Source organism: Triticum urartu, chromosome 4 (genome assembly GCF_003073215.2).
Source record: "Triticum urartu cultivar G1812 chromosome 4, Tu2.1, whole genome shotgun sequence".
Classification (NCBI taxonomy): Eukaryota; Viridiplantae; Streptophyta; class Magnoliopsida; order Poales; family Poaceae; genus Triticum; species Triticum urartu.
In genome coordinates, this window is record NC_053025.1 from 154,073,659 (window position 1) to 154,087,784 (window position 14,126).

At 30.6% G+C, this 14,126-nt stretch overlaps 1 protein-coding gene across 1 annotated transcript; it reads right to left on the reverse strand.

Annotated features, from left to right (window-relative positions):
- Positions 1–9,987: 9,987 nt before the first annotated feature.
- LOC125554664 lies at positions 9,988–12,357 on the reverse strand. Its single transcript, XM_048718147.1, has 7 exons — positions 11,932–12,357; positions 11,690–11,851; positions 11,506–11,601; positions 11,324–11,404; positions 10,482–10,586; positions 10,149–10,398; positions 9,988–10,031 (listed from the first exon to the last, which is right to left on the reverse strand). Exons 1-7 carry the CDS (start codon positions 12,355–12,357, stop codon positions 9,988–9,990), a joined length of 1,164 nt encoding a protein of 387 aa, XP_048574104.1.
- Between the last annotated feature and the right edge of the window lie 1,769 nt (positions 12,358–14,126).

Consider the following 14,126-nt stretch of genomic DNA (forward strand, 5'->3'; position numbering starts at 1 on the left):
AGAGCCATATACAGCAAGTTCCTGACAGAGATGATGAATGCCACCGCTTTTGGAGTGAGAGAGATTGAGAAAGATAAAAAAATATGAACTTTAAAGACACTTTGAGTATGAGAACCCAGAATTTGATAGGGAGATATTCACTGTGCATGTAGATCGAGCTGCTGAGCAATTTGACTGTGAATGTGGAAAGTTTGACAGGGATGGAATTTTATGCTGCCACATTCTGAGACTGTTTACTCAGTTTGATTACCTCAAGATACCATAAAAGTATATAGTGGCAAGATGGACAAGAGAATTCAGAGAGTGTGAGCTAAGGAAGCACAAATTTAATGTTCTTGGTGCACAAAGCCAAGACCAGTCACACAATGCCATGCGGTATGCAATTGTTATGAATACTGTTCGTGAGGTCTGTTCAGACATTAGTCATGATTATGGGTATTGTCAAGAATTATTAGATGCAGTGAAGACTGTGCATAATAAGTATCTTGCTGGGAGAGAAGAAACAGAAGGGAACCAAGAAGTAGATGAGAATGAAAGGAACGGAAATAGTGACAAGGGCCTGAAAGATCCTGCTGTTAAAAAGAACAAGTCTGTCAAGAAAGGGAATAGAATGAAGCCTCATTCAGAAATTGAAGCTCAAAAGTGTGCTGCACGAAAGAGAAAAAAAATCAATATGAAGGTGTGAGTACTAGTGCATAAAAATAGTTAAGAAAAGTAATTGTTGAAACACTTCAGGTTGAAGTTGGTATGCTGGATGTAAAAATAGTGGCTATTTATCTAGGCTGTAGCATAGATTGTTGTATTACCTTTTTAAGGGAAATATACAACAAAACATTATTTGTTGCTGTAATTGGAAATGGTGTCCTTATTGCTTATTGAAAAATATTAGTGTGAGGAATAGTAAATGCCTCACTATTTGTGTTTACAAAAAATATATATTTTAGTCGATGCATTTGTGATGTATGAGATATTATTTTTTCATTTCATACTCAAGATGATGCACTTCAATTTAGACATGAATATACATTTTGGCTTGAATTTTGTTTTTTAGGAAAAAAATTGAGAAAAATAGTGAGACATGAAGAAGTGCAAAAAGGGTAGTAAAAAGACAAGTTTGTGTTCAAAAAAAATGAATTTGTATATTTTTTGAAGTTTAATCCAGTATAGTTAACTTGAGTTTGGGTTCAAGTAATAAAAAAAATTTAGTTTCAGTGAAGTAGTTTTCAAATTTGTATTTTAGTTAAATAAATTTTTAACATTATAAAGTAGAATTACTTTGGTTTATAATACAAATAAAAACTTTAATTATGCTTATGTGGGTGTACAAATTGTGTTTTCAATACATTTTGAATATTGGATAACTGAATTATAGGATACAAATTCATTTCATCAATTTTGAATGGTGATGAAAAAACATTTTGAAGTGTAGTGAAATAATTTGGTGTTCCATGAATTGAATTTGATTATTGTGAACTAAAATTAGAAACAACTGAACTACTTTTGAAAACTTGAAACAATTGTACTACTTTTGGTTACAAATTTGATGAATTGGATTTGTTTTGTGTGAACAATTTTTTTAATCCAAGCGAACTAATTTTGAAATTTAATGAATTGATTTCAAATTTTGATGATCTAAAAATTGAATGTTGGTGAACTAGTTTTTAATTCAATAGAACTAATTTTATGAACTAAATTTTGAATGCAAATTACGTAAAATTCAAAATTTGATGATTTAGTGAATTAAAAAATAAATTTGATGAGTTGAATTTATATTTTTGTGGACTAAAATTTGATGAGTTTAATATAGGTGAATTAATTTGTTTTGTCGTGAACCATATTTTAAAATTGAATTTAGTTCAATATCCAATATTCAAAACAAAGTAGTGAACTAATAACATCAACTAAATTTGATGATTTGTTCATTTATTTTAAAACTTGTGAACCAAAACATGAAATTACATCAACGAATAAACAAAGTAGTGAACTTATTTGTATCAAACTGAACTAAAAATATTTATGAACTGAATTTAAATTTGGTTCACTATAATTTGATTTTCCATGAACTACATTTTGGATTTAAAAAAAATGAACTAACATTGGTAACAATTGAACTAGTTTTCAAAAATGAATTTGATGAACATAATTTGATTTGCGTGAACTAAAATTTGAATGCAGGTGAACTATTTTTAAAATTTGATGAACCAAATTTGAATTTAGTGAACTAAAATTTGAAAATGATGAGTATTGAAGTGAACTGAATATGAATTTAATTCAATATCCAATATTCAAAACTAGACTTCGAATGCTGGAGAACTGAATATGAATTTTGGTTCAGTATAATTTGAATGTTGTTGAACTAATATTGAATTTGAGTGAACTATAATTTGATTTTCCCTGAAGTACAATTTGGATTTTAAAAAAATGAACTAAAATTGGAAATAATTGAACTAGTTTTCAACACAAATTTGATGAACTGAACTGAATATGAATCTAGTGAACCAAAATTGTGATTTGATGAACCGAATTTGAACTTGGTGAACTAGACTTTGAATGTTGGAGAACTTAATATGGATTTTGGTTCATTATAATTTTACTGTTGATGAAATATTTTTGAATTCGTCTGAACTAATTTTTTTCCATGAACAATAATTTGGATTTAAAAAAATTGAACTAAAATCGAAAACAACGAACTAGTTTTTAATACAAAATTCATGAACTGAATTAGATTTGCGTGAACTAGAAATTTGAATCCAGGTGAACTAATTTTGATGAAATGAATTTGAATTCAGTGAACTAATCTTTGAAATTATGATTAGTATTCAAGTGAACTGAATATAAATTTAGTGAACTAAAATTGTGATTTGATGACCCAAATTTGAACTTGGTGAACTAGACTTTAAATGTTGGAGAACTGAACATGGATTTTGGTTCATTATAATTTGACTGTTGATGAACTATTTTTGAATTCGATTGAACTAATTTTTTCCATGAACTATAATTTGGATTTTAAAAAATTGAACAAAATTCATGAACTGAATTAGATTTGCGTGAACTGAATATGCATATGGATTTTGGTTCACTATAATTTGATTGTTAAGGAACTATTTTTGAATTCGAGTGAACTAATTTTATTTTCCATGGACTATAGTTTGGATTTTAAAAAATATTGAACAAAAATGGCAAACAACTGAACAAGTTTTCAATACAAAATTGATGAATAGAATTAGATTTGCGTGAACTAAAATTTGTGTCTAGATGAACTAATTTTAAAATTCAATGAACTGAATTTGAATTTAGTGAACTAAATTTCGAAATTATGATGAGTATTCAAGTGAACTGAATATGAATCTAGTGAACTAAAATTATGACTTGATGAATCCAAATTGAACTTGGCGATCTAGACTTTGAATGTTGGAGAACTGAATATGGATTTTGGTTCATTATAATTTCGATTTAAAAAAATTGAACTAAAATCGAAAACAACTGAACTAGTTTTCACTATAAAATTGATGAACTGAATTAGATATGCGTGAAGTAAAAATTTGAATCCAGGTGTACTAATTTTGATGAAATGAATTTGAATTCAGTGAACAAAACTTTGAAATTATGACGAGTATTCAGGTGAACTGAATATGAATTTAGTGAACTAAAATTGTGATTTGATGAACCAAATTTGAACTTGGTGAACTAGACTTTGAATGTTGGAGAACTGAATATGGATTTTGGTTCATTATAATTTGACTGTTGGTGAATTATTTTTGAATTTGGTTGAACTGATTTTATTTTCCATGAATTATAATTTGGATTTCCAAAAATTGAACTAAATTCATGAACTGAATTAGATTTGCGTGAATTGAATATGAATATGGATTTTGGTTCACTATAATTTGACTATTGAGGAACTATTTTTGAATTTGACTAAACTAATTTTATTTTCCATGGACTATAGTTTGGATTTAAAAAAATATTAAACAAAAATGGCAAACAACTGCACTAGTTTTCAATACAAAATTGATGAATAGAATTAGATTTGTGTGAACTAAAATTTGTGTCCAGATGAACTAATTTTAAAACTTGATGAACTGAATTTGAATTCAGTGAACTAAACTTCTAAATTATGATGAGTATTCAAGTGAACTTAATATGAATCTAGTGAACTAAAATTGTGATTTGATTAATCAAATTTGAACTTGGTGAACTAGACATTGAATGTTGGAGAACTGAATATGGATTTTGGTTCATTACAATTTGGATTTTTAAAAAATTGAACTAAAATCGAAAACAACTAAACTAGTTTTCAATATAAAATTGATGAACTGAATTAGATTTGTGAGAAGTAAAAATTTGAATCCAGGTGAACTAAGTTTGATGAAATGAATTTGAATTCAGTGAACTAAACTTTGAAATTATGACGAGTATTCACGTGAACTTAATATGAATTTAGTGAACTAAATTGTGATTTGATGAACCAAATTTGAACCTGGTGAACTAGACTTTGAATGTTGGAGAACTGAATATGGATTTTGGTTCATTATAATTTGACTGTAGATGAACTATTTTTGAATTAGATTGAACTAATTTTATTTTCCATGAACTATAATTTGGATTTTAAAAAATTGAACTAAATTCATGAACTAAATTAGATTTGTGTGAACTAAAAATTTGAATCCAGGTGAACTAATTTTAATGAAATAAATTAGAATTCAGTGAATTAAACTTTGAGATTATGATGAGTATTCAAGTGAACTGAATATGAATTTAGTGAACTAAAATTGTGATTTGATGAACCGAATTTGAACTTGGTGAACTAGACTTTGAATGTTGGAATACTGAATATGGAATTTGGTTCATTATAATTTGGATTTAAAAAAAGAACTAAAATCAAAAACAACTGAACTAGTTTTCAATAGAAAATTCATGAACTGAATTAAATTTGCGTGAACTAAAAATTTGAATCTAGGTGAACTAATTTTGATGAAATGAATTTGAATTTAGTGAACTAATCTTTGAAATTATGACTAGTATTCAAGTGAATTGAATATGAATTTAGTGAACTAAAATTGTGATTTGATGAACCAAATTTGAACTTGGTGAACTAGACTTTGAATGTTGGAGAACTCAACATGGATTTTGGTTCATTATAATTTGACTGTTTATGAACTATTTTTGAATTGATTGAACATATTTTCCATGACATATAATCTGGATTTTAAAAGATTGAACTAAATTCATGAATTGAATTAGATTTGCGTGAATTAAAATTTGAATCCAGGTGAACTAATTTTATTGAAATAAATTAGAATTCAGTGAACTAAACTTTGAAATTATGATAAATATTCAAGTGAACTGAATATGAATTTAGTGAACTAAAATTGTGATTTGATGAACCGAATTTGAACTTGGTGAACTAGACTTTGAATGTTGGAGAACTGAACATGGATTTTGGTTCATTATAATTTGACTGTTGATGAACTATTTTTGAATTCGATTGAACTAATTTTTTTCCATGAACTATAATTTGCATTTAAAAAATACTGAATGAAAATCGAAAACAATTGAACTATATTTCAATACAATTTTGGTGAACGGAATTATATTTGCGTGAACTAAAATTTGAATCCAGGTGAACTAATTTTAATAATTGATGAAATGAATTTGAATTCAGTGAACTAAACATTGAAAATGATGACCATTGAAGTGAACTAAATATGAATTTAATGAACTAAAATTGTGATTTGATGAACCGAATTTGAACTTGGTGAACTAAATTTTGAATGTTGGATAACTAAATATGGATTTTGGTTCATTAAAATTTGACTGTTGATGAACTATTTTTGAATTCGATTGCACTAATTTTTATTTTCCATGAGCTATAGTTTGGAATTAAAAAAATTAACTAAAATCGAAAACAATTGAACTACTTTTCAATACAAAATTCATGAACTGAATTAGATTTGTGTGAAATAAAATTTGAATCCCAGTGAACTAAGTTTAATAAATGATGAAATGAATTTGAATTCAATGAACTAAACTTTGAAAACGATGAGTATTGAAGTGAACTGAATATGGATGTAATGAACTAAAATTGTGATTTGATGAACCGAATCTGAACTTGGTGAACTAGACTTTGAATGTTGGAGAACTGAATATGGATTTTGGTTCATTATAATTTTACTGTTGATGAACTATTTTTGAATTCGATTGAACTAATTTTATTTTCCATGAACTATAGCTTGGATTTAAAATAAATTGAACTAAAATCGGAAACGAATGAACTTGTTTTGACTACAAATTTTGTGAACTAAATTATATTTGTGTGAACTAAAATTTGAATCCAAGTGAGGTAATTTTGAAACTTCATGTAATGAATTTGAATTTGTTAAACTAAAATTTAAAATTGATGAATTGAATATAAATTTACTTGAAAAAATTGAATGTTGGCGAACTAGTTTCGAATTCAAGAGAACCAGTTTGGTTTTCCATGAAGTACATTTTAATAGTTGTCAACTAACAATTGAAAATGTCGTGAAGTACTTTTTAATACAAATTTGGTGAAGTGAGTTTGAAATTTGTACACTAAATTGTGAATGTTGGCGAAGTAGGTCCAAAATCAATTGAAAAATAATTTTGTTTTTAATTCAAAATGGAATTACTAAAATTTATAAAAAAAATTGAAGTAGTTTTGAAATTTGGTGGTATGGAAGATTAATTTTTGTGAGATAAAATTTGAATTGTTCTTGAACTAGTTTGGAACTAATTTGCTTTCGTGGAGTAAATTATTAATAATGTGAACTAATTTATCTAAATTATTTTTGAATACTAATGAACTGAATTTGGATTTGGCAAACTAAAGTTTCAATGTTGGTGAACTAGTATTGAATTCAAGTGAATTAATTTTGTTTTCCATGAACACCGTACTACTTTTCAACAAAAGCTGTCATCCTTTCCCAACATTTTCACAATTATAGATGAAGAAAGCACGAACCAAATTTTCAACAAAACCAAAAAAATTGACAAGTTGCAACCAAAGAAATTGTACATTCACATTTTCAACACATGCGTGAAGCCATGTGTAGAAGTATTGCCAAGCCCAAGCATGACCATCACTAACATGCTATTGACAACGACATGCACATTCTAAATCAGTTGTGTCGATAATTAACTCAATAGATAAAAGGAATAACTGTGAAACATGAGAAAGCTAAAACCGGCTTAAATCAACATTGACATCTTTTTATATTTGAGATGAAAAATACTTTAAAACACATGGAAGGGAGAAAAAAATAAAAGAAATACAGGAAATATAGTCCCACTTTTAGCAAAACAGAGATGCGCTTAGTATACACAGAGATTGCAACATAGATACCGTAGGTCATGAAGAAAATATAGTTGCACTTTTAGCAAAAAAAGATATGCTTAGTACGTCTAGTAATTGCAACATAGATACTATATAGTCCATGAAGAAAAAGTAGACATCCAAGAGTATAGCAGTTGCTCGCAGGTGACATATGTTTAAACAAGTAGTACTATCTACTACCATATGATTACAGATGAAACTGTTGCAGACATGAAAATGCATGCTTTTCTCCCGATCAATTACACATTCAAAATGTTTGCAGATGCATCTTGCGGAAAAGTCAATTTGCTATTGGTAGATCTTCTTCCTTCAGCTTGTTCAAAGTGCTTTTGAATAACTTGAACGCAGATATCATTCTGTACTTCGGAATGTTGGCCTGGGTATAAAGATAATATAGACAAATTGTGAGAGATAGAAGAACAAAACTTGAGAAAACTTTTTAAAGTACTAGAAAAAGTACTACAGAACTAGATCACTGGCTTATTACAGGAAGCTGCAGAGATAGTAAACACTGAAAAAAGCTTGACTAAATCGAATGAGCATGGTGAAAAAATTGCTGCTAGGAGGACATGTGACAACACATAACAAGACCTAAGATATTATAGGTAAAAGAAGGATCCATAGTAAACGAACTCACACTTAAAAAAATGAATAAATATCAATTCCAACCATGCATGCAATGTACATAGACAAGTCCTAGCTTTTAAACAAAATGGGCATATGACTGGGACTAGCATTTAGTCTTAGCCACATGAAAAAGTACCTAGGAACTGTGCCACAATCGAACAAAATCAAGTCATGTCATTCCCTAGTAAGCTAAAAGAGAAAGCACATGAAATTTAATGGACTTCATGGTGTTCATTTGGCAGAAAAATAGGGCCAGCAGCTGTCTCCAGCTTGGAACAAATCAAATGGCCTGCGTCACTAGTTTGTTTTGGATTCAATTTTGCATAAACAAAAAAAAATTAATAAGGCAAAGAGTTTTCAAGATATACCGCACTGAAAGTCTTCATAGATTTGCCTTCGAAGTTTTCAATGTACAAAGGCAGATTGTGGCCTGAGTCATGCCTGCATAAAGAATAGCAAATACGAAAAAAATGAGAGTGAGTATCAAGTGTGATAAACAGCAAGTAGGATGGAAAAAGGTAATAACTATAGAAAAGTATGTTGAATAAAGTTGAAATTGAAAAAATTGAATAAATATAGAGACACAAAGAAGAAGAAAAGGACTTACATTAGACAGTTTGTTGGGTAAGGTCCCACAGGTTCAAGCTTGAAAGAGAAAACATTCTTGAATGGCTTTTTACTCAGCTTGCAAAGCATGTTGTAGTTGGAAAGCTATTTAGTATAAATATAAACACAGTTAAAGAGATTCACAAGTGGTAGACCAGAAAAAGAATTTTGTTTGCATTGAAAACAAAGGATATTATGTCTCAATAATAACTTACCAAGTTGTAGACAAGTTCTTGTTGGGTAGTTCCCAGAATGGTGCCACAGGGATCGAAAAAGTGAGATCTCTCAAAGAGAGAGTTGATGGAAAGTATAACCCAGTGGTTTGATTTTATAATAGGGAAGTATAACTGTTCAACAAGAAAAAAGCAGAATGAGTATAAAAAACAAATAGAATAGATCTTGCTTAACATTGAATAAGTTGAAAAATATTTACCAAGTCCTGCTTCCAAAGGCTTTCTTCTGAATTAATCCTGTCAAATTCTTGTATGCACGGAACTGGATCAAATTACTCAGGGGGAACCAACAATTTATTCTGTGAACAACAAAATGCAAATTAATAAATATCTCAAATTGAGTGTAAGTAAAAAGAAAATTTTGTCAAAAGAGAACCAAATAGTCAGTTTAGAAGGAAAACTCACAGTGAAGTACGAAGTGAAACAGTACTTCTTGACATAAGGCTTTACTTCAGATGACATCTTTGATTCATAGTTGAGAACTTGAATAAATGAGTTCATCACTTCATCTCCAATCTCACCCCTCGCTTTAAATGAATTTAAGTAATTCTCATAGCTTACAGGAAAACCCTCTATGTCAACAAAAAGAGTGCTAGACAGAATAAACAAGAATAACTAATGTTAAATTGAGAAAAAGGATCTTAAAAATATAGTTTAACAATTAATAAAATACATGTGAAAAACTACGGCGGTCAAAAGAAAAAGTTAAACATCCTTTTATAGGGGTATGAACATTGAGCTGTAAACTAAATTAGTTTGGTATCCATATGATTTCTTTTTAGTCTAAAATTCTATGAACTACAAAGTTTTTCATCTCAACTACCGTTGGGTGATCCATAAATTTGTTCGGATTACATAATACAAATATGAGGAAAAATGTCTACTACCAATTTAGGCCATAAAATTGCTTGCAGATTAGAAAATGCCTACAATTATTTTTCTAGGTAGATGTCTAGACTAAAAAAGTTCTCATAAATTAATGAATAAGGAACGATAAAATAACTAAAGGAATAAGAGAATTAAGTATTCTTGGAAGATAGGCTTCCTCAGATATTTGGAAAAGAAGATATCCACTTCACGTGAGATTTTGAGTTTCTTGGGTGGATCGGGGGATTGAAGTTTAGCTGCTCTTTTCTTTCTGTTATTCTTTTCAATTGTATTAGTTCATGTACTCGTTCCAGCTTCTGCATTATTCATTGTAGAATAGTCTGCATATCACATATGTAAAAAGTTTTAACATTAAATGATGCAATGCGCCTAGACTCATAATACAAGAAATGGAGAACACAGAAAGGGAAAAGAACATAATAGGCAAGAATTATAACCTTGTTGGACATCAAAGTCCATGTTCATTGGGATTCCTACACTTGCATCACAGTGAGAGACTGGTATGTCTTCATTAGTCGCAACAGCAGGAGTGACAGGAGAATCAACCTGAATAATGATTGGAGTACCTTGTAAGCGTTTCACTCTTTCATTTGGAGAACCAGAACTAATCAATATAAAACTTATTTTTGCATTAACTCCACTAGAAAATTTGATATCAAGTGCTTCAGTCGATAGAAAAATATCTTCCTGTTGAGAAAGGAAATTGAAATGTTGTTGTAAGTTCAATCGAAATTAGGATTCAGAAAAAAATTGAAAAACTTCAAGTAGACCTTAGGTTGTGAAGTAGTAGGATGCTCAACAGGGTTGGTATTCAGAGGTGTAGCATTGACAGGGAAAATTGGTGTTTGGTACTCCGAATTCAGGACAGAAATGTTCTGGACAAAAGGAAACACACAGAATTTAGGCAACCAGTTAACTAACCAAACGACTGTAAGCTACATGCAACATTTGTTTCAAAATAGAAATGTTCCACATAAGTTTACTTGCAAATCTAGTATTATAACTGCTGCTCATGATAAGTCATAACAAAAAAGTGAATGGTATTATCAAATTACCAAAAATATAGTAAATTCAGCTGCAATCAATACTACACTATTTATCCACTTAATCTATAATGTATACTCCCGCTGCATTAAAAATGGCCATTTACAAAACCAACTGGGGATGATGAGTGAAGACGATATGCTTAGAACCATAGCTACTTGACCAAATATCCATAGCACACAATATGCTACGCACCAGTGTTAATCTTAAGCTCTGAGAAAAAACCTTAAAGTTATGGTATTGCAGAAAAATTGGTGTTTGGTACACCGAATTCAGGACATACATGTTTTCCAAAAAAATGAAAAGCATGAGAAAAACAAAAATATCACGGACCATAATGAGAAATACAAAACAAATACCTCAAATTTCGGTCTGGTTGGCTCGTTCTTAACTACATCATTGGAGGGAACCTGGATTATATAATTTTTTAGTAAACATGACACTCCTTTCAAGAAAACAATTAGATAGGAACTACAAAAGGCACAACACAAAAGATTACCTCCTATTTCAAATGTGGCTCTAGTTTAAATTTTATATCTGGTTCAACTTTTGCAGTGCAACTAGGAACTTCCGAAATGATAAGAGGACTTTTTGAATCAATTGACGTGTTCTCATTGAGAGCTGCAGGAACACTATTGGCATTGTTGTCCTACAATTGACAATACAAATAAATGTTTAGCTATATAAGATAAAAAAAGACAACAAAGAATAAAACAAATAGAAACGAATGATTCTACTCATAATTAATACCTCCACAGAAGGAATTGAATTAGACACACCAGCAACATTAGGAGCATTGTTAACAGGCACCACATTGGCATATGGCGTGCGTGATATGTCTCGCGGCTACAAATTATAGTTGAACAAATGATGAAAACAAATACTGGAACTAAAACGATAACTCAAGAAACGATATACAGTATATGATGCTTACTGGTAAAACCCCGTAATTTTTCCTAGACTCATAATTCCTATCAGCCAATGCGAGATACTTGAAATCTTCAGTCTTGACATGAGTTATCCGAGGAAGAGAATAATCCACAGTTGACTGATGATTCTCAATAACATCAAAATCAACAAAATCCAGATAAATGATCTGCCATTTAAAAAATACTCAGGTCAGTAAAATAAAAAAGTGGAGAGATAAAAAATAGTGGAATTGAAGATTGAACTTACTCCCCAAATAGGAAGACATCCCCCAATATATGAAGCCTTGTTCATTTCCTCAACACTTGGTCTGTTCATGATCATTTCAAAATGACGCTCTGACTCCTCACGCATGAAATCCAGTGCCAATTGCCCAAAGTCAAGTGAAGGGATAGCAGAAACATCTCTTAGAGAGTATAAGAACTTCATGTTACCAAAGCAGTATGATGCAGGGCACAAAATAGATGATAGGAAATAAAATGCAAAGCTCCTAATAAATCCATCTTCTGTCTCATCGCTAAGCTTCACCTCCTCTATTTTGTTGATCGGCATTTTGTTCCGATGATCTACATACTTGTTCCTTAACTCTGTAACCTCTGCCTTCACTTGGGGATCATCGCTACTAAATACAAAAGGCTCGGTGCCACCAGGAAAATCAAAGATTTTGTTGACCATATCTTTAGTAATCTTGATAATTTTATTCTTGTGTTTGAAACAGGCCTCTTTACTTCCAAACATATGCTGATCTATCCATTCAAGCAGATTCATTGGGATTTTAAGTTTCTTTGGCATATGAAGCAGAGGTTCCAATTTGTACTTTCTCACATGGCCTAACTAAATATCACTAAACTGCTTTACAGTTTTGTTCCAACGCTTGAAAGATAGTCTGGTAATGTATGTTGGCTTGCATAATTTCCTAGGGAACACTCGGGCTACGAAAAAATATAACAGCTGATAAGACGGTGCAAAAACTAGAGAATTAACCAATAAAGATGGAATATGAAAAAAGCATAGCCCAATAGACTATCACACGAAAGGAGAGAGGACCAGCAAAACAAAGTAGCCATATTGAACTATATGAGTACACACATGAAAACAAGCATTTAGATAAAAATGATTAGTTGAGCATGTACTTCAAGAAGAATATGAAAAGAAAGCATGTTACTACAAAGGAAAATATGTGATCTACACAAAAATTAAGAAAAGGCACAGACTAAACATTCAAACAGCACGACTTACAAGTGAATAGACAAAACATCTGGTAAGACCAAAAAGCTGACATAAAAATAAATTTTCCAGCAATTTGATCTACTTTTGTACTATAGCAAATTTGAAAGCTACAAACTGAAAAGAGAAAAACTAACATACCACCTGAGTCGGCCTCGTGGAGGGTATTCAATTGGTTCGTCCCCTTCTGGTTCTTGAACTTGGCCAACCCCACCTCCTTCGTGTGCTGCAAATACAGATTTAACAACAACTATTAACAAATGAGCACTACTTATGAATGCATGACATTGCAGATAATATAGAAAACCATAACATACTAAAGGGATTGGACAAGAAAACATAGAAATACTAAGAGGAAATTTTCTGCAAATTCAATAACCTAGTTGAAAAACAAAAACATTTGTGCTAAAGCTCATCTACATGTGCCGTAAGTATAGCACATTCTAATTTCTAGGCCACTGATTTTATGTGAAGATTTGAGCGGCCATTTTCTGTTATCTTTTTCTATGTTCTTTTTGCTATATAAGCTACTATAGTACCACTACAAAAATTGAATTTGACAATTGCTTCTTCTAGAAATTAGCTGATCATTCTCTCCTAACATAACAAGTTGGAACTTGACAACTTTACATGCACCATGGACTAACTACAAAATTGGTATATATAGTACTATAAAACATTATATTATTATACAAGAACCTTTTCTGGAACAATCAAACATCATAACTTGACTAAACAAAATCACGCCAAGGACAGCACCTAGGCATCAGAATGGGACATATGTCTAGTTAAATTACACATAGCTTATTAGCGGTTAGATGAAGGCATAGCCATAGGCATTACCAAATACCTCATGGTATGGACTATGTGAATAAACTAACTTATGACAGAATGGGGAACATATGAAATATTACTGGACAAGTGTCAAGCAAAAAGAACGAATGAAAACATAAGTGACTATCGCATACAGATGTGCAATAACTAGGATTAGAACTAGACATAAACGTGAACTAACAAATAGTAATGTGCTAAGGAGAATTTGTCAACAAACCATTACAAACTAAATGTCTCAAGTTGAAGTTAACTAACTAAAAACAAATGCACTATACCCTCAAAATTATTACATTACACTCCACAATCTACTATTGATTTATACTCCAATACATATAGAATCACTCTCCAATCACACAAGATTCCTACTCAGAGCCAACATCTTC

What these genes read in the sequence shown, in the direction of transcription:
- LOC125554664 (XM_048718147.1), bottom strand. Translation starts at nt 12,357, where the DNA reads ATGGTCAACAAAATCTTTGATTTTCCTGGTGGCACCGAGCCTTTTGTA. An exon ending in AAAATTACGGGGTTTTACCA is followed by an intron (nt 11,602 to 11,689) that starts GTAAGCATCATA and finishes TATAATTTGTAG; the next exon opens with CCGCGAGACATATCACGCAC. An exon ending in GGACTTTGATGTCCAACAAG is followed by an intron (nt 10,032 to 10,148) that starts GTTATAATTCTT and finishes TGTGATATGCAG; the next exon opens with ACTATTCTACAATGAATAAT.